This window comes from Melospiza melodia, chromosome 6, assembly GCF_035770615.1.
Source record: "Melospiza melodia melodia isolate bMelMel2 chromosome 6, bMelMel2.pri, whole genome shotgun sequence".
Lineage (NCBI taxonomy): Eukaryota > Metazoa > Chordata > Aves > Passeriformes > Passerellidae > Melospiza > Melospiza melodia.
In genome coordinates, this window is record NC_086199.1 from 5,628,906 (window position 1) to 5,647,449 (window position 18,544).

Sequence of the window (18,544 nt, forward strand, 5' to 3'; positions counted from 1 at the left end):
ACGGGAGGGTGAAGCCAGGCGGGGATCAGGATCTGCTTCCTAGGAACAAGGGGCAGGATGAGAGGACATAGTCTGAAGATGTACTAGGGGAGGTAAATTGGACATTAGAGGAATTTTTTCCAGGAAGAAAGATCAGACATTGGAATGGGCCGGCCAGGGAAGCGGCGGAGCCACGGCCGGGCTCTTAGAGACTGGCCGGGCACTCAGTGCAGTGGTCTGGCCATGGACTGGGCTCGATGATGCCAGAGGTCTTTTCCACCCGGATCCGTTCTGGGATGCCGCCCTCACCCGTGAGGGAGCGGGAGCACCGCGGCCCCGCAGTGCTCCCGTACCGACCCTGCCGGGAGCAGCGCCGGGAGCGGGGCCAGGGCTGGCCGGAGCCATTTCCCGCAGGCAGCGCGTCCCCACTGCCTCCCTCAGGCGGGCAAAATGGCGGCGGCCGCTGAGGGGCGGGAAAAAGGGGCGGGCAGAGAACGGCAGCGCTCCGCCGTCCTCCTCCACTATCTCCCAGCGCCGGCTCGGCCCCGTGCCCTGCCGCCCCCTGCCCGCTCCGAGCCCGGGCCCCAGGTAGGTGCCATCCTTGCGGATTTGCCCCCCGGCCCTTCCCCTCCGCAGACCGCAGAGGTGTTTTTGTACTCGCTGGGTGTTGGGTGTTTTTATTCAGAGCCTGCAGAGGAGGTGAAGGGAGCTGGGTGGGTGGGAAGCGTGGTGGCCCCGGTGGGAACCCCTCTGGTCAGGGGCAGCGGTGCCGCGGGGGGAGGCGGCCGGCGACCCTTCCCGAAGGTGATCCCGGGATGCTCATCCCATACCTGGATGGGACGTGCGGTCCTAAATGCTGTGTCCCCTGGGGAATGGAGTCAGCACTGCTGAGCAGGGGCTCGCAGCCTGATCCTCCTGGCTGGAAGCTGGCCTGCAGCAAACTGGGGACTTCAGCCATGGATGTTCCTCCGGGGAATCCTTAACCCGGTGTGTGGGAGCGTCTGGATTTTGTGGGATGCCACAGCCTCCGCTCCACCTCCCACCTCCTTTATCATCCCCAGCTTGGCTAGCAGGTGCTTGGTAACCCCTACCCTTAAACACCTGTAAGACCACCGAGGTAAGGATTTTTAAGCCCTATGTGTTTCAGCTGCTCAGGTGGCAGACAGCTGTACACAAACTCTGTAATCTGCTAAAAATAAAAGCAAACCAAACTCGGCTGATCCACCATCAGCCCACGTGGAGGATGGTGTTCATTTAGACAAAAATTCGTGCCCTCCTGTGAATTCCTGCCTGAATTTGTGGCACGGTTTGTTTTTTTTTTCGCTTTGTAATAACGAGGTTATTGCAGGGGAAACTTGTGAAGTGGCTTTATGGTGTTAAAGCCCTTTTTCCATCCTTGCTGTGATAGCATCCAAGTGGCACAGATCCCCCCGGTGATGACGGACTGTTGTGTTAGGGCTTGTTTGGGTATCCAGGCAAGTTGTCAAAGTGGGGCCGGGCCTGTATGTCAGGAATGTGCATTGAAGCCAGGTCCTGTAAACACTCACAAATGTGTGCAGCCTTGTTGCTAGGGCTTTGCCCAGGAATAAGACAGGGATGAGCCCCTCTTTGAAGTCCCGATTGCTCCCCGAGTAGCTGGAAGCCAGCAGAACAGCAGAGGGAAGAGTTTCCATAGTTAGCGAGCTTCAGTAAATAAATTCACCTCTTTTTATGGCTCGTTTTGGAGCAGAGCCAAGTGGAACTATATTGTTTATGTGCGTAGATTCTTGTGTCTCACACAAAGATGCCTATTGTTTACACAGAAACTGTAAGGGGAGTGTTTTGTTAACATTTGGTTAGCAATATAAACTGACAAACACAAATGCAGACTGGAACTTGAAGCAAAAATAGCCCTTCTCAGGGCAGAAAAACACAGCTGCCCAAAAACTGTTTTTCAAGGAAAACTCTGCACCTATCGGTTCTGTATTTTCTTTTTCAACTCAGCTTCTGTCATTTCCATGCCTGTAAATCTTCTACTGCACGTAACTATCCCAGCAATTTAAGCTCCAAGCCCATGCACCCTCTAAACAGAGCTTATTTTTCTAAAGAGTGATTCAATTGTGATATTTTATAATTACATTTGAAATTTGTTTTTGGTTGGGTGTGTCGCTGTTACATTCTCAAATTCCTGAGCTGACTGGGATGAATTCCCCTGTCCATTGTCAACACGTGTCTTTTCCATTAGTTCCAGTAGGACTGACTGCTGCCTTCTTACATTTGAGAAACTTTCAGTGGCTTAAAATACTAGGACCAAAAAACCTGTTTTTTCAATATTTTATTAAAAAAAAAAAAAAAATCCACAACCTACATAAAGAATAGTTACAGAGCCTGTGGGGTCCTGCTTCCCATGATGGAGTTTATTGACTTAGTGGATGTAGCATGTAAATTTTCAGTGATGATAATGCATAAAATCTCATTTTCACTGATTGCAGCTTCATTCCCCAATGATCAGCATGTATCAGCATTCAAGTGACTGAGACCTGTTTAAATAAATGGGGTGAATTGTTCTCAGAAGGGCTCAGAAAGGTTTGGTATTGTAGCAAAAAGGGATCACAGTAGTTTGAGGACTCTGTGACAGCCAAATGTTTAATTTTTAATGTCTCACCAGTGATGGCAATGGGTATCCATCAGCTTGTACAGCTCCAGGGGAAGAAAGTTAGAATTTCTGTCCTTGCACATCTCCTAATGCACACAATCTATTTTATAGAGTTACTATTAATGAGATTGGCACTGCTTTTTTGTGTGCTGTTTTTTTCACCCTATTTCTTAGCTTATTTCTACCTGTCACTCACAGATTCTTGCTTTCATGATTAGTAGCCTAGAATATATTTGAATATCATAGTTATCACTTTACATTCATTGTTTCTACATTGCCTGATCCTCTCTGAATGAGCATTCAAACCTATTTTGTTTGATGGGTCGCTGTAAATGTCTACAGGTATCTTTTTTTCCTTTCTTTCAGCTTTTTCCATTGGCACCATGAAGAATATATCCTAATTTTGCTACAACTCACAAGTATTGTGTTTGATTTTTTTTTTTAATGTATAAGTTTTAGGAAGCAGAAAGTGAACTGCTTATTTTAGTTTACACTGAGATCATATCCTGCAGCAGGGCTGTGTAGGGAGGATGGTAGCAATGCTGGTGTGGAAAACAATTTGTAATACTTTAACTTATTTATGTAGAAAAAGCTTTATTGCATAAAGTTTTAATTTTCTTTTTTTGCTCTCTGTGCCTGAGTCCTTGCATTGTGTGGCTGTTCACTGAAATCACAGACTCAGTACACAGAGATCCTTGATAGGATTTGGAATTGGAGGTCTGTGCCAAGGTGTGATTGCAATCAGATTGAGTGGGAAGAATGTCAGTTTTAGGAAGGTATTCTGATGGGGAGGTGGGTTGGTTTTGTCATCTCCCAAGAACAGGTTATATGTTTTTATTTGCAACCTTCAGATGAAAGAGTGTGTTCACATTTTTAAATAGATGTTTGCTTATTGTATTCTGAGAATTCTAACAGCAACATGTCAGAATTCCACTGTAGCTTGGCAAATAAAAAGAAGACCCAAGAATTCCCTGGGTTCTGAGTTCCACAATCAGTAATGTGTCCATGTTTTCCTTCCTGTTCTCCTACAGGAAAGATGATCCCCAGCCAGCCCTGCTGAGCCACAGGATGGGGCCAGATGTCCCCCTGCTCAATGACTACAAGCAGGAGTTCTTCCTGAAGCGCTTCCCTCAGACCCTGCTGGGAGGTCCCAGGTTCAAATTAGGCTACTGTGCCCCTCCCTACATCTATGTGAACCAGATCATCCTTTTCCTGACCCCATGGCTCTGGGGAGGAGTGGGGACACTCCTGTACCAGCTGGGGGTGATGCAGGACTTGTGCACAGCAGCCCTGTCAGGAGGACTCATGTTTGTTACTGCCCTTGCTCTTCAGATGACAAACCTCTATGCAAAGCAGAAAACAGTGACAGTAGAAAGAATGCAAATTCAGAATACCCTGACAGATGAAGACGAGTTCGAATTTTCCAGCTGTGTAGGTTCAGAGACAGTAAAATTTATTATTCCTGGCAAGAAGTACATAATCAACACTGTATTCCATTCCCTCCTGGCAGGGGTGTTGTGTGGGCTGGGAACTTGGTATTTGCTGCCAAACAGAATAACCTTGTTATACAGCAACATTGGAGGGACTGTTGTGATCTTTGTGTTTGGATGGGTGACCATATGTATAGGAGAGTATTCATTAATCATAAACACAGCCACTGAAACAGCCACTTTCCAAGCACTGGATACTTATGAAATCACTGCTCTGATGAGACCTTTCTACATTTTTGTCTTCATTGCAGTGGATCTTGCACACAGGTAAATGTAATAATGCATTCAGCCACTTAAAGTGATGGTCATTCTGTGTATTTTTGGTGGGAAAGGTTAAATTATTCTTCTGAGGGAAATTTATTTTGAGATTCTAATCAACTGTAGTAACTTCAAAGGAAGAAAATTGATGCATTTATGGTAAAAATTGAGGTTCTATGCTGTGTATAAAAGGCTCTTAAATTTCCATAGCATTCCATGTAAACCAGGAAGAGCAGTTTGTAAGAGATAGGTTAAAACTACTTTCTACCATGTCATTTTTCATATTTTTGTATTGGAGCATTTGCAAATATATCCTTTTAAAGGATGTGCTTTGAAAACACATGTTCCTGACCTGGAATCATAAATCTAAACACTGCAAGCTTCAGGATTACAGGATTTATGTCCAGATTTCATCCTGGAATACTTTCTAATTTAAGCTCTGTAAAGTGATAGCAGAGGATTTTATACAACAGGCAAAAAAAAAAAAAAACCCAAACCCCTTGAATTTGGTTTTGATGAATGGATATGCAAATGGGAATATTGCTGTGGCTTTGTGATACAGATTTGGAACTTGGATTTTTAAATGCTTTTCCAAGACAAAAGAGCTGTGTCAGTCTACAAATTAGGAGAGTCACATTTCTGTTTTTCAGATGAGTGTCTTAGCTGAAGTATTTGTAGTTTCAGGCTCCTAAAACAAGATGCTTTTAGGTTTATTTTCTGCATTCTTTCTCCCTGTCAGGTGATATTTATAGCACTTTGTCACATGTAATATTTTATGGGTGGGTTACACCAGATACATTAAAAAAAGCATGTTTGAATTTGCTGGTTTTGCACTGGGAGATGTCCTTGTTAATGATTTACCCTAATTGCCACCTCAGGTGAAGTATGAGAATTACACATGTGGTCTTGGGACTCCAAATCCTTCTATTCAATTTCCTGGGGAGAAGATTAAGACATTGTCAAAATTCCTGATAAAATTCCTGTGAGGCTTGCTTACTTATTAAAATGGAGAGGGAAACCAAATATCTTGGCAGTCTACCACCTTTAGTTGGTAAACTACATCTAGGTTAGAATTTATGCAAATTTCTAATAATGATCTTTGTGATTTTGCAGGAAAATTTTAACATTTTATGTAGAAAAAAATCCTCTTCAGGAATATACAGTATTATCTGTAGGTGTACAGGCAACATGCCAATTCTTCTAGTGTTAAAGCTTAGATCTTGGGCCTTGAAATTGCATAAAATTTTACTTTTGTGTCTCTGAAAAAATACTTTATAATTTTTTGTTAAACAGTTGAGGCCTTGGAGCCTATAGATGTTTATTTTTTGCACAAGTATTTTTTCAGTGTATTATCACAGCAGTAGCAAAAATAATTGGGATGATTGCCTCACTGTATTCATCTGAAGGCTTCAAAGCTTTTAAATGAAAATTTAGTCTGTGTTCTAATTAATGTGTTACTGTCCCAAGCATAAATATATGTGCTTATTTTTCCTTTTAAAAGATACTCATTAGGTTTTATAGGTAGAATGTGTAAGGTTTTTACTCTGGGATTTGCTGTAGTAATTAAACAGGAAGTCTTCCCACACTGAAGTTATTTTTCCTTTCACAGAATTCAAATGCATTTCTTCTTTTATCCAGGTTTGCTGTCAACACACCCATTCTAGAGCAGACAAACCAGATTTTGCACATCCTGTTTCTTTTTCTGCCATTCTTGTGGGCCATGGGAATTCTGCCCCCACTTGATGCACTTTTTCTCTGGGGAATGGAACAACTGTTGGAGTTTGGACTAGGAGGTTCACCTATGTCAAGTAACACCAAGTAAATGTTTCTACAATTGTAAAATATATCAGTGTTGTTTATAACCTTTTTCTTTTCAAGCAAATCTTCTTTATTTTCTCCTTCACAGGTTGTTAGTAATGTTTCTCATTTCTGCTGGAACAGCAATAGCATCGTATTTCATTCCCAGCCCCCTCGGTGTGATCCTCTTCATGACTGGATTTGGGTTCATACTGAGTCTTAACCTAAGTGAGATTGGGTTTGCCTTCAAACACACCATGATCAGCCATTTAGCCTCCAGCAAAGCTAAAAATGCTCACAGGGCTCTTAGATTACAATTTGGGTGGAGGGAATTTATTTTCTATGCGACTGTGTTGGCGTTTGCTCTCACAGAAGCGAGTCTGCTGCATCAATTTGCAGGCTCCTCATCATCTTCCCAAGGCAGACCCCAGGCCATAGCAAGTTACATTCTGATCCTGTTACTTGTAATGATGTGGATTCTTAGAGAGATTCAGAGAGTTTACTTGTTTGGAGTCTTCAGAAACCCCTTTTACCCAAAGGATGTCAGGACTGTGGCTGTGTTCATGGAGAAGCAAAGAAGGCTAATGAAAGTTGGTGTTGTCAGGAGGATTTTACTAACACTAGGTAGGAATACACCACTGTCTGTTGTTTGTTAGATGATGCTTGTAGGGAGATTGAAACTCTAGAATTGCTCTCTGTGCAAGATTCTGGGAATGAACCAAGGGAAACCAAGTGGCTGGAAATACTTGTTGATGTCTTGTTAAATTGTGTATTGAGGTCAAAGTTACTGGTCCAGCGTATTTGAAAGTGATTAAATTTGGAAGTGATTTGATTTATTTCTTTTATAGGGGTGAACCTAAAAAATTGAGCCTTTTAAAAGCCCAGCTGAGAAAGCAGGGCCTTTTAAAGGATTTTAGTTACAACTGCAGTGCCAACTTTTAAAAATATGTACTTGGAAACAAAATGCGTTGAAAGTCTTCAAGCTGACCAAATATTTGGTTCTTAGAGCTTGCTGGTTAAGGGGAGAGCCTCCATTCTGGTAGGTTAGAGACAAATGCATCTACTTTGAGGGAATAAAAATGGATTTAACTTCATAAAGAACCATTAGTTTGGGGAAATACATTGATGACTGCTATTCCATGTTTATTTTCACTTATTTGAGTATTCTCTCAGAGAAACAAATAAAGGATAAAGGAACTAATAGCAAGTAAGAGCTAAGCATCGATGTAAATGTTTGTTGTCCAAGGCCATTAGTGCAAATAAATTGTTCAATATTGTTGGAGAGTAATACAAAGAGGAGTTTGTGTTGATGAGGGGAAGCTTTCTCTTTTTTGCTGGGATTTCCATCCTGAAATAAGACTGCTTACCTCTGTTTGCTTTTGTTACAGTTTTGGAAGGTCAGTGATGCTTTTGTTTCAATTGCAGTGTCTCCCTTTGCTATGATAGCATTCCTGTCACTTGACCATTCCCTACAAAACCTGCATTCCGTGTCTGTTTCCATTGGATTCACAAGGATGTTCAGGATGGTAATTTGAATTTGAAATATGTTAGCCTTAGAAATGCTCTTCTACATGACTTGAAAACCAAGGTGACCTGGAAGAAATATTCCAGGTCATGAAAGCAGAGATAAATAGATACGTTTTTTAATGTATTTCTAACATATCTCTATTCTAGGTCTGGCAAAATACAGAAAATGCCTTACTAGACATGGTGGTTGTGTCAGCAGCACAAATGTTGGTGGCTAATCCAGACCTCTGGTGGAACAGGAGCCTTGATACAGGAATCAAACTCTTGCTGGTAATTGTAGGAGCGTCGGGGGGGTGGGAGGGTCGGAGACGAGAGATCTCTGCAGCCAGGTCGTGGAACTTGAGGTTTATTGCAAAGGGCCTGGGTGCAGGGCCCTGCTGGGAGCTGCAGCCACAGCTCAGAGCAGCCTGAGAGAGGAGAGGGGGAGAGAGGATGAGAGGGTGAGAGAGTAAGGGAGTAAAAAAGGTAAGAGAATAAAAAGGGTAAGGGAGTGAGGTTCCCGCTACAATACTATAAATCTTCTTCTGTGTTGCATATTCTAATTCTCACTAACCAATCTAGTCCAATATACAAATCCTATAGCATTTACATACAGCCTATAAGAATCACTACATTACCATACTGTGTTACATTTTAAACCCTAAAAACTCCTCTTTGGGCCCCTTCTGCCAAGCTGGCAGGGTCTGCTCTGACCCTTGGACCTTCTGCAAGCAGAGGGTGTTGTTCCATCAAAAGGGGATTACCTTCAGCTGGCCATGCCATTGTTTTCCAGTTGTTCAGGTATCTCTAAGCTTGCTTTCATTTCAATCTCGCTTATAGTTTCCATATTCTCAAAATCTTTTGCCAGACAATCATATTTATAAGGCTTTCCTGTTTCACCTTCCCCAACAGGTAATGGTCATATTGTAAAATTAAGCAGATAATTGTTTTCTGAAGTATCTGTTTCTGTTGGAGAATTACAACAGGGGCCAGAACCCAGCAGACAGAAGCTAAAAACTGTACTAAGATATATTCTCACACCAAGGAATGATAGCCATGCTTCATTTTCATAAAATTACTGTAGCTATGCTGAGTGTGCTACAGGCTACAAACCCTGTTCTTTCTGCCCATGTGCTGCACGTCGGTCTCCTGCGGGATCGGCTGCTGCAGTTGCTGTCCAAGCTGCACTTTGCCATGTCCATCCTCCTGTACTAAGATATATTCTCACACCAAGCAATGTTAGCCATGCTTCATTTTCATAAAATTACTGTAGCTATGCTACAGTATGTAGCTATGCTATGGCTACATACTCTGTGTTGTATGCTACAGGCTACTATTGAAGTGAAGGGAGACGACCATCCGATTGATGCATCGAACTCCAATTTATTGATCGATCAGTCACTTTATATAACAGTGTTAATTAACTTCATGCATATTGCAAAATGCAGGCTCACGATAGGCTAACAGAGAAAACTCTAACCACTCTTTTTGTTTTACAATACCTATAATTGTTTATTAAAAACAGAACCAGTGTTCCCACTGTGATATGAAAGGTTCCCAAAACTTCCATATATGTTCCCAGGGAGCCATCTTTTCCCAGAGAGGGTGTTTTGCTTGTTATGGGAAGACTGTCTGAAAACCTTATTGTTTATAAAGTGATGCTTGAGTGAGCCTAATTGTTTATAGAATCAAGCCTGGGAACTGCTTTAGGAACTGCTTTACAACTACCTTTTACTTTTCTCTCAACTGTATGCCTTCATGGCCTTTTTCTTTAAGCCATACTTGAACCAAACTCTCCACAGGCTACAAACCCTGTTCTTCCTGCCCGTGTGCTGCAGGTCGGTCTCCTGCGGGATCGGCTGCTGCAGTTGCTGTCCAAGCTGAACTTTGCCATCGCCATACTCCTGTGCTAAGATATATTCTCACACCAATGATAGGATGCTTTATTTTCTTTAAGTTACTGTATCTGTGCCGAGTGTGCTACAGGCTACAAACCCTGTTCTTCCTGCCCGTGTGCTGCAGGTCGGTCTCCTGCGGGATCGGCTGCTGCAGTTCCTGTCCAAGCTGCACTTTGCCATGGCCATCCTGCTGACCTCGTGGACGGAGAAGAAGCAGCGCCGCAGATCCAGCGCCGCCCTGATCGCGCTCAACGTCGCCTTCTTCCCCGTGCTGCTGGCCCTGGTGGCCGTGTCGGCGCTGCTCTCGTCGCCCCTGCTGCCGCTCTTCACGCTGCCCGTGTTCCTGGTGGGCTTCCCGCGGCCGCTGCGCAGCTGGCCGGGCCCCGCGGGCGGCGCCGCCTGCGTCTGCCCCGACACCGTCTACTACCGGCAGCTGGTGCCCGGCCTGGCCGCGGCGCTGCAGGCTGCGCTGGCCGCCGGCGGCCTGGGTGCGTACGGGGAGCGCGCTGCAGTAATGCAGATAAATAGTGCAGGAAATGTGGTTTGCCAGCCAAAACCTTGGGATGGGGTCTGTCCCAACACCCTAAAACCCTTGGGATCGGATCCCCCCCCAATGCCTTAAAACCCTTGGGATTGGATCCCTCTCAGTGCCCCTAACCCCTTGGGATCAGATCCATCCCAATGCCCCAAAACCCTTGGGATCAGGACCCTCCCAAGACCCCAGACTCCTTGGGATCAGGTCCTTTCCAATGCCCTAAAACCCTTGGGGATCAGATCCCTCCCAACTCCCCAAAACCCTTGGGACCAGATCCACCCTAATGCCCTAAAGCTCTCAGGATCAGATCCCTCCCAGTGCCCCAAAACCTTGGGATCATATCCCTCCCAAGGCCCCAAAACTCTTGGGATTGGAACCCTCCCAAGGCCCCAAAACCCTTGAGATGGGATCCCTCCCAAGGCCCTAAACCCCTTGGGATCAGATCCTTCCCAAGGTCCCAAAATTGTTTGGATCAGATCCCTCCCAGTGCCCCAAACCCCTTGGAATCGGATCCCTCCAAAGGGAGAGGAATCAGTGGTTGAAAACCAAGTTTCACAGCTGGGTTAAATCTGATATTCAGAGATTGCTCAGGAAAAACTGGTTACTTTTATTCTTGTACAACCAACAGTAGGACAAAGGGGAAGAATAGAAAAGAATAGAAGAGCTACAAGTTGCAGCAGGGGAGGTTCAGGTTGGACATTGGGGAAAATTTCTTCCCTGGACAAATGGTTAAGCATTGGCACAGGCTCCCCAGGGAAGTGGTGGTGTCCCCATCCCTGGGAGCATTCAAGAAACAGGGAGATGTAGCAGTTTTGTGAAATGGTTTCATGGACATGGTGCTGTTCAGTCAAAGGCTGGGCTTGATGATCTTTTCCAGCTAATGATTCTGCAATGTCTGCTTGTTACAATCCTGTAAAAAAAGAAATCTTTTGTTACCTTTAAGCAGAGACTAAATGGTGGTGAAACAGTATCAATCCTAATCTTTCTGTACTGAATAAAAAGGATGGAATGCATTGATCCCACCCAACTGGAGGCAGTAAATTGGGTTCTTCAGCCAGACAGCATAGAGAAGGATGTGTGTCAGACTGCTGTCTGTAGGTCTGTCTGTCTCTGCATCCATCCCATTACTCAGCATCCAGAAGGTGACTTTGCTAATTTGGCTGTGTTAATTGGTTATGGTGAAATACATGATGTAGCCTAAGTAGCAGTAAACAGATAAGAACAAACCCATTGATAAGATTTAATATCTTATCTTGTGCAGGCACTTGGGGTGGGATTGTAGCAGCACTTGTGGGTTTACAGCCTGGTGAAGGCATTGTGGTGGGATTTTCACAGAATTTGTGGGTTTACAGCCTGGTAAAGGCATTGTGGTGGGGTTTTCACAGAATTACAGAGACAGAGGTGAAGAAAGGCCCAGTCTTTTTCCCAGCTGGAGACAGAGTAACTGTTTTAAAATTGCAAGGTCATTTTCTTGAGAAACAGCCTTTGTGTAACCTAAATAATCAAAAGATTGTAGCCCTCAGGCAAGAGGCAAATATTTACATAAGCCTCTTAGAAAATGGCTTATGGCTGGAAAAAGTGGCCTAATATTTGAAGTTAACCTTAATCAAGCTTTTCTGAAGAAAATATCCAGGTGCTTTACTGAGAAATATGTGCTGCACTTGCATCACTGGTTAGAGAGAGATACTCAATAAAACCAAAAAGTCTTTTTTCTCTAAAAAAGGATACTTCAGTTTGTCTACTGTTTTCTATTTACAATAGATATATTTATTATGATAATATGTAGCTATCTGTCATATATATGTGTTATCTATCTTTTATATCTATCTATATTTTATATATATACATATTTTAATAGGGTTTTTTCCCCCCATTGCCATCATGACTGTGGTGGCATGTATGCCTTAGAATAAATAATTTAAAACACTAGTCTTGAGGGGTAAAAAGTCTCTTCTTTAATGGGAAAATCTGTGAATGAATGTCTTGAAGCAAGAAAAACTGTGGTGTTCTCAGATGAGTTCCAAAGGAAGTGATGCCACTTTGTGTGTCACTAATTTAAACCCAGAGCTTTTTCTGTGTAAAGGAGTTTTAGTAGTTTTAACTGCTAGCAAGAAAGGAATTAAAGTCTTTGCAAAATGTTAGCAAGAAAATGCACTTCATTAGCTCAGTGGGATAGAAAAGGTTACTTAAATTTTAACTACTGCTTAATGGTTGGTTTCACTGATTTCACCTTACAGCATTTTAAAACTAAAATGTTCTGCAAGTGAGTGGTCACCAGACATGAGTGACAGCAGAAGCAGGTCATAAACTGGCAGCAAATGTCATGCTTAAGAATAGAACCATTGTGTTGTGGGGATTGACTTTCAGCTATAGTTCAAATACAGAATAACCATCAGTTCTTAGGAAATTTGGCATTGCTTTTTTTGTGACTTTTTCTTTTGTGAAAAAGTTTGGCTTGGGTTTTTTTTTTTTTTTTTTTTTGAGTACTAATTTGCTGTTCTTCGGGACCTGATTTTCAAATTCCAGTTTAGTTATATTTTTATTTCTCTGATAACAAATAAACTTCCCACTCCACAGCAGATTGGGCCATTAGGAAACTCCTGTGCTATAGAATGACTCTGTAATGTATTCTCAGTAAGGAGGACTTCAGGTCTCCAGAGAACACTCCAGTGGGAACTCTGTGGTTGGAAATGCAGCCAAAAATGATCTTTAATCATGAAAGTCATCTCTGCAAAGGGAATTGAGGGTGGAGTTGTTTAACCCCAGTCTGGTGTGAATAATGCAGTCCTGCAGTTGTGTGAGGTTTTCCAACTTTCCACAGCTTTTTCAAAGCTGCAATTTCAGCCAGTTTTTCCAAGATTTTAAGGTGCTAGTCATTTCTAAGGTGCCAGTTATTTCTGCTGATGCAGAAATATTTCGTGTTTGCTGTTGAATCCTTTCCTTGGCATGTAGAAAAGGTAATATGCATTTTTTGTTTGGTTTCTTTTCTTGCCCAGGTCTCTCTCTGCCTGGGTCTCATTACTTGTGCCGCTTTCAGGACAGGCTGATGTGGATTTTGGTGCTGGAAAAAGGCTTCACATACTGTGGTGTGAACATTAAGGTAATTGCATGCTGAGCACTGAGATGTTGATGTTTGGAAATCATGCAAACATTTTGCTGTGTAACATTTCAGCAGTGTAACTGATTTACATTTAATTTTCTAAGATGAGTGTTGTACTAATTAGCCTTGCAATTTACATGAGTAGCAGATGTGAAATTTTTTTATCATTTAGCTTGTGACAGAATATCTTTAATAAGCTAGCTAATAAGATTTGCATCAAGCAAAGATTTATTTAAGACATTGATCTGTGCCTAATACTGCAGTGAGTGCTTTGTTATTGCTGTTATCTCTGGATAGATTTGTAGATTCAGTTGTGGAAATACTGACAATCATTTTATTCAGAATAATTCTGGTGCATGCAAAATGCTGGCATTTAAAGTTATGTCCTGGTGAAGACTGACAGGTTTTCATGTGTGCTTTAGGGGCTAGAACTGCAGGAAACATCCTGCCATGCTGCTGAAGCTCACAGAGTGGATGAAATTTTTGAAATGGCCTTTGAACATCAGGAGCACACAAGGATTCTGTCTCCCAATCCCCATTTTGGGCACATCCTGACTCCCTGTACTGTGGTTCCTGTGAGGCTGTATTCTGATGCCAGGAATGTGTTATCTGGAATAATTGATTCCCATGAGAATTTAAAGCACCTGAAAGATGATTTTGTGAAAGTGCTTGTGTGGATGCTTGTCCAGTATTGTTATAAAAAATCCAAGACGTGGGAAAGCCCAGGCAGTGCCAACAGGAACAAACAAGAATCATTTCCAGAAAATCAGCACAGTGGAGCAGTGAAAGGATGCAGAGCTCTGAGGGAAGAAGACAGCTTTAGTGTTGATTCAGTGGAGGACTGGACTGATGATAGTGACATTTTTGATTTTGAACCCAGTAGCAGAACAAGAGACAGAAAAGATGCTGGGCACTTGGGACTGACACCCAAAGTGCACCTGTCTATTCCAGGGTCCATAGAAACACAGAGCCAAGATTTCCTACAAGAAATGTCACCAGAAGATAAATTAAACAGGACTGTGGTGCTTGGGCTGCCTGCTGTGGACAAAGGGAAGCAGCCAGAAGTTTTACCTCGTGTAGAATTCAGTTGCTCTTACTCAGAGCTGCTGAGCATCCCTGAAGAATGGAGAACAGCACCAGTGCCTTCTTCCAAAGTCAGTGAAATGAGGCAGAGGTTTCCTGAGGAATGGTACCACTTTGTTCTGAGCCAGCTGGACTTTTTTCATCTGCAAGAGAAGCCTTCCAGTTTGCTCACAGAGCTGATGGAAGATCAAGCTCTGAAGGAGCTGTACATCCTGGGGGTGCTGTCGTGCTGCTTTGGTCTGTTTGGGCTGGATAACGCCGTGCCTGCCCCTCGCCACGTCTTCAGGGCATACACGGGTGGCATCCCCTGGTCTGCTGGCTTGGACTGGCTCACAGGCAAACCAGAGCTCTTCCAGCTGGCATTAAAAGCATTCAGGTAAAAAAAACCCCAATTTCCTGAGATTATAAATTTATATAGAGAAGTGCCATTTCATTAATGGTTTGTTAAACCCATATAGTTTTAATTTATTTGTCAGTTTTTCCTATATAAATACTGCCCCCGTGACTCCAGGCAGTGAAGCCTGTGGTATGGAGGTTCTTCTTTCTTCTCCATAGCAGCTGCCTCCAATCTGCTGTGTTAACTGGGGAAAAACAACCTGTTTTCACTGACCCCAGCTCTCAACAGATGTGCTGGATTTAGATGTTTGGCAGTAACCATTATCAGGCACTGGAGATGTGTTGGAGGTGAATGAGGTGTTTAAGCTGATGTGTTTTACATGTGGGTGAGCTAAAAGCACAACCAGACTGACTGGCCGGGACTCAGCTGGCAAGCAGTGACTGGCAGAGTTGGTGGAGCCTCTCCACCCTCTGTGGCCTGAAGAGCTTTCTCCCTGCTGCCTTTGCCACACTGTGTGATGTTCTGCACCTTTCAGATACACCTTTAAACTTATGCTGGACAAAGCCAGCCTGGGCCCAGTGGAGAACTTCAGAGAGCTGGTGAATTACCTGGAGGGATACGAAAGCGATTGGTACATTGGGCTGGTGTCAGACCTGGAGTGGCAGCAGGCAGTTCTGCAGGAAAAGCCATACCTGTTCTCTCTGGGGCACGACCCAAGCATGGTAAGGAGAAAAATTACTCAAAGTTTGGGTTTCTTTTTTGCTGTTCTTTATTCCCCTCATAATTGTGTTCGAAAACATGAAGGCTCTGCAAGATGGTTTGTACTAAAGAGGAACTGGCACTGCTGTTGTTGAAAAGCCCACTGCACTGTTCTTCAGATGCAGCAATATTTCCTGATTATATTCCAGTGGAGCAATTGAACTGAGGGGTCTGGTTTATACTTTGCTGTGTTTAAAGTGTTCATAGAGTACAGCCTTGTTACTGTCACATTTTTTGAAAAATCCCTTTGCCCAGGATTTTCTCCTGGGAATCTGAGAAGCCTCAGAGAAAAATGAAAACAACAATTACCTCACTTTGCTTTTCCTGTGATTTGCTGCTTTAGAATGTGGTTTAGAAATTGTTTATCCAACAGGTGGTTGTTTGATTGGTTTCATGTGAATTGTTTTTACTTACTGACCAATCACCACCAGGCTGTGTGGGACTCTGAGGAGTCAATCATGAGTTTTTAGTTAGGATACTTACAGAAGGCTTAACAAGATACTTTCTCTATTCTTTAGTATAGTTTAACATTCTTTTATTATTTTATGATTTTATATTATATGAATTAACCTTCTAAAAACATAGAGTCAAATTCAGTTCCTCCTTCATCCTGAAAACCCTAAAAACACCACACAGCCCCAAAGCTTCACCCAGAGCTCTGTAACCAAAACGCTCTCGTCTCTTCTCAATGTCCTGGACATCCTGATCTGTTTGCTCTTGCAGGGAATTTACACAGGGCGAGTCCTCACTCTGCAGGAGCTGCTGGTCCAGGTGGGAAAGCTCAATGCAGAAGCTGTGAGGGGCCAGTGGGCCAACCTGTCCTGGGAGCTGCTCTACGCCACCAACGACGACGAGGAGCGCTACAGCATCCAGGCACACCCGGCGCTGCTGCGCAACCTGACCGTGCAGGCGGCCGACCCGCCCCTGGGCTACCCCGTCTACTCCTCTCAGCTCCTGCAGCTGCCCCTCTTCTAGGCTCTGCTTTCTCACCTGGGCCTCTTGCTGCTTTGTCTTTTTCCTCTGTGTGTGGCACTCTGCCCTGTGTGCTGCAGATCAGGTGTTACTCACAGGGCGGCAGTGCCAGGCTGGTGAATGTCTTTGGCACAGAGGTGGTGCTGGCCAGAGCCTGCAGCAGGCAGCAAGGTGGGGACTGGTTTCTTGCTGCTGGAATACAAGACACCTTTGTGGCTGGTGAGCCACATGCTGCAATTCTCCACCTTAAAGAAAAGCAGCATAATTCTTATCATTACCACAATTCTGCTCATTAACTATTTTTGGTGCATTCTGATTTATTTTTCCTTTTTTTTTTCCGTGGACAGGTGACCTGCACTGCCAGTCAGGTTATGGCCTCTTGTAGTGTTGCCAACCCCATAGTTGGCAACCAAAGTGTATATAGGACTATTTATATATTTTTTTTTTATTCTGGCCATTTTTATATTGGACTGAGTTCAGTTCTAGCATTTGTTATATGACTCTCACTGATCTTCCTTATGTGCAGTAAGTTATCAGCCATACTTTAACTAAGGGACAATTTTTACCTAACTACTTGTTTTGGTAAAAAGAATTTTATATAAACCAGTGTGTGCTCTGACATATTGATAGTGTGGGTGACTTTATTGATGGAAGAAGTAAATGTATATAATTAGGGGACAGAGGAAATGTTAAGAACAAATGCTATGATTTCATCTCCTTCTTCCAGTATCCATATATATGATATATATATCTGTATACATATATATATATATATATGTTGTTACTTTCAACCTCTCTCCACCTCCCTAACCAGTCTTCCTCTTCTAACCTCTCACAAATGCAGTGAGAGCTTCATGGTGGGGAGTGGGTGGAAATCCAGCTAGAAGTATTTATTTCTTTAACCTCACTACAGGCTGGAGCAGACCTGGACAGCTGGTTTGTAACATTACAGGTTACCTTGAAAACAGGTCCAGGTCCAGTTTCCAGTGGCTCATTTATCCTGTTCACTACCACCAGTCTTAGCACATAACTGTGTTTTCTCAGCAGGACCATGGTCACACTGCAGGCAGATGCTGAGCAGGGAGTAGGTAATTGTATTTCCTACTCCTGCGGATTCACTTTAGATCAGACCTGCTCTGTAACTGAAGCAGTACTGGTTTGGAACACCCTGCCTTGTCTGGGTCCAAGCACATTTATTACTTTTACTCTTCACATTTAAGACCTTTTGACTCATATGAAATTTGCCACAGAAGCTTGTCCTGGGCTGCTGGCTGTTCCTTTAGACAGTGGCCAGAAATGGTTTTTAAGAACTATGCAAGTGGTGTGGTGAGTTTCTAAATCAGGTTGGTGCCACACTGGGCCCTGAGCTGTCTGGAAATACAGAGCCATGGATGTGATGTAGAAGGGGCTTATAGAGAGCCCCCATTTCAGCTCCCACTCACAAGGAGGCAAATGTTTACTCTGATTTAAAACTTCCAAGGCAAGGAGTGTCATGAGCTCCTCAAGCAGTTCTAGTTCTTTGCTGCTCTTGCAGCAGCTGGAAAGTTGGAGCTGTTTCCTACATCTAATTTACCCTCCCTTGTCTTCCATATGGTCACAGAAAATTTAATTATCTTTTTTTGCAGCAGTCCATACTCAAAGATGGCTGTAATTTCTGCCCTCATCCTTTGTCTTTTGTAAAGTGAATAAACCAGTTGAGAAAGAGCTGAAGAGAGCTGTGATCCTTTTCCCTTCCTTTCTCTGGGCTCTGTCCATCTGGTCCCCAGCCTTGAGGAGAGCTGCTGCTAACTGGGCCCAGTGTTCCAGCAGAGATCCTGACTGGCACCAGATGGAGCAGCACAATTAGCAACGGGCAGAGTTCCTGCTGGAGCACAGCAATGTGGAGCTGGGCTGTGCTGCCCTGCCACATCCTGTCCCCTGCTGTCACAGCAGTGTCCCACAGCCCCAGTCACTGCTCACACAGCCCCTGGCACAGCCCTGAGGCACAGTACCTGTCTGCATCCTGTCTTTGGCAGAAACAGGAGATAAAGCTTTTGTTCTGTCTCAGATCTCTGCAGCTGAGTGCCCCTGTTCAGCTGGTTTGTTTGCTTTGGAGCATTTCTTTGATTTATCTGGGATTCAGGAACTGGAGCACCTTCAGCTCTGGCTGTGTCTGTGTTCACAGGCTGCTGCTGGGATTACTGATGGCATCCTGC

General features: G+C 43.7%; 1 protein-coding gene and 1 long non-coding RNA gene across 4 annotated transcripts in view; one reads left to right on the plus strand and one right to left on the minus strand.

The window, feature by feature from the left end:
• Positions 1-945, minus strand: part of LOC134420051 (uncharacterized) — a 13,791-nt gene extending 12,846 nt beyond the window's left edge. Inside the window, exon 1 of the long non-coding RNA XR_010028228.1 lies at positions 810-945. This is a non-coding gene — a long non-coding RNA (uncharacterized LOC134420051). The remainder of the gene's footprint in view (positions 1-809) is intronic.
• Positions 497-18,053, plus strand: PCNX4 (pecanex 4). 3 transcript variants are annotated; one of them, XM_063159740.1, is made up of 11 exons: positions 497-567; positions 3,646-4,371; positions 6,001-6,180; positions 6,269-6,783; positions 7,585-7,685; positions 7,834-7,956; positions 9,688-10,051; positions 13,095-13,198; positions 13,621-14,657; positions 15,154-15,340; positions 16,101-18,053. In XM_063159740.1, the coding sequence occupies exons 2-11, from the start codon at positions 3,683-3,685 to the stop codon at positions 16,350-16,352; spliced, it is 3,552 nt and encodes a 1,183-aa protein (XP_063015810.1). In that variant the 5' UTR covers positions 497-567; positions 3,646-3,682; the 3' UTR covers positions 16,353-18,053. The 3 variants fall into 3 exon arrangements, with proteins under 3 accessions (XP_063015810.1, XP_063015811.1, XP_063015812.1); XM_063159741.1 differs by lacking the exon at positions 497-567 and adding an exon at positions 915-3,033; XM_063159742.1 differs by lacking the exon at positions 497-567 and having other exon boundaries at positions 3,646-3,768.
• The last annotated feature ends 491 nt before the right edge of the window (positions 18,054-18,544 follow it).

Excerpts from the sequence above, each read along its gene's own strand:
- PCNX4 (XM_063159740.1), top strand. The coding sequence starts at position 3,683 with ATGGGGCCAGATGTCCCCCTGCTCAATGACTACAAGCAGGAGTTCTTC. Across the intron at positions 10,052-13,094 it reads GCTGGCCGCCGGCGGCCTGG|GTCTCTCTCTGCCTGGGTCT; the intron begins GTGCGTACGGGG and ends TTTCTTGCCCAG. Across the intron at positions 15,341-16,100 it reads TGGGGCACGACCCAAGCATG|GGAATTTACACAGGGCGAGT; the intron begins GTAAGGAGAAAA and ends TTGCTCTTGCAG.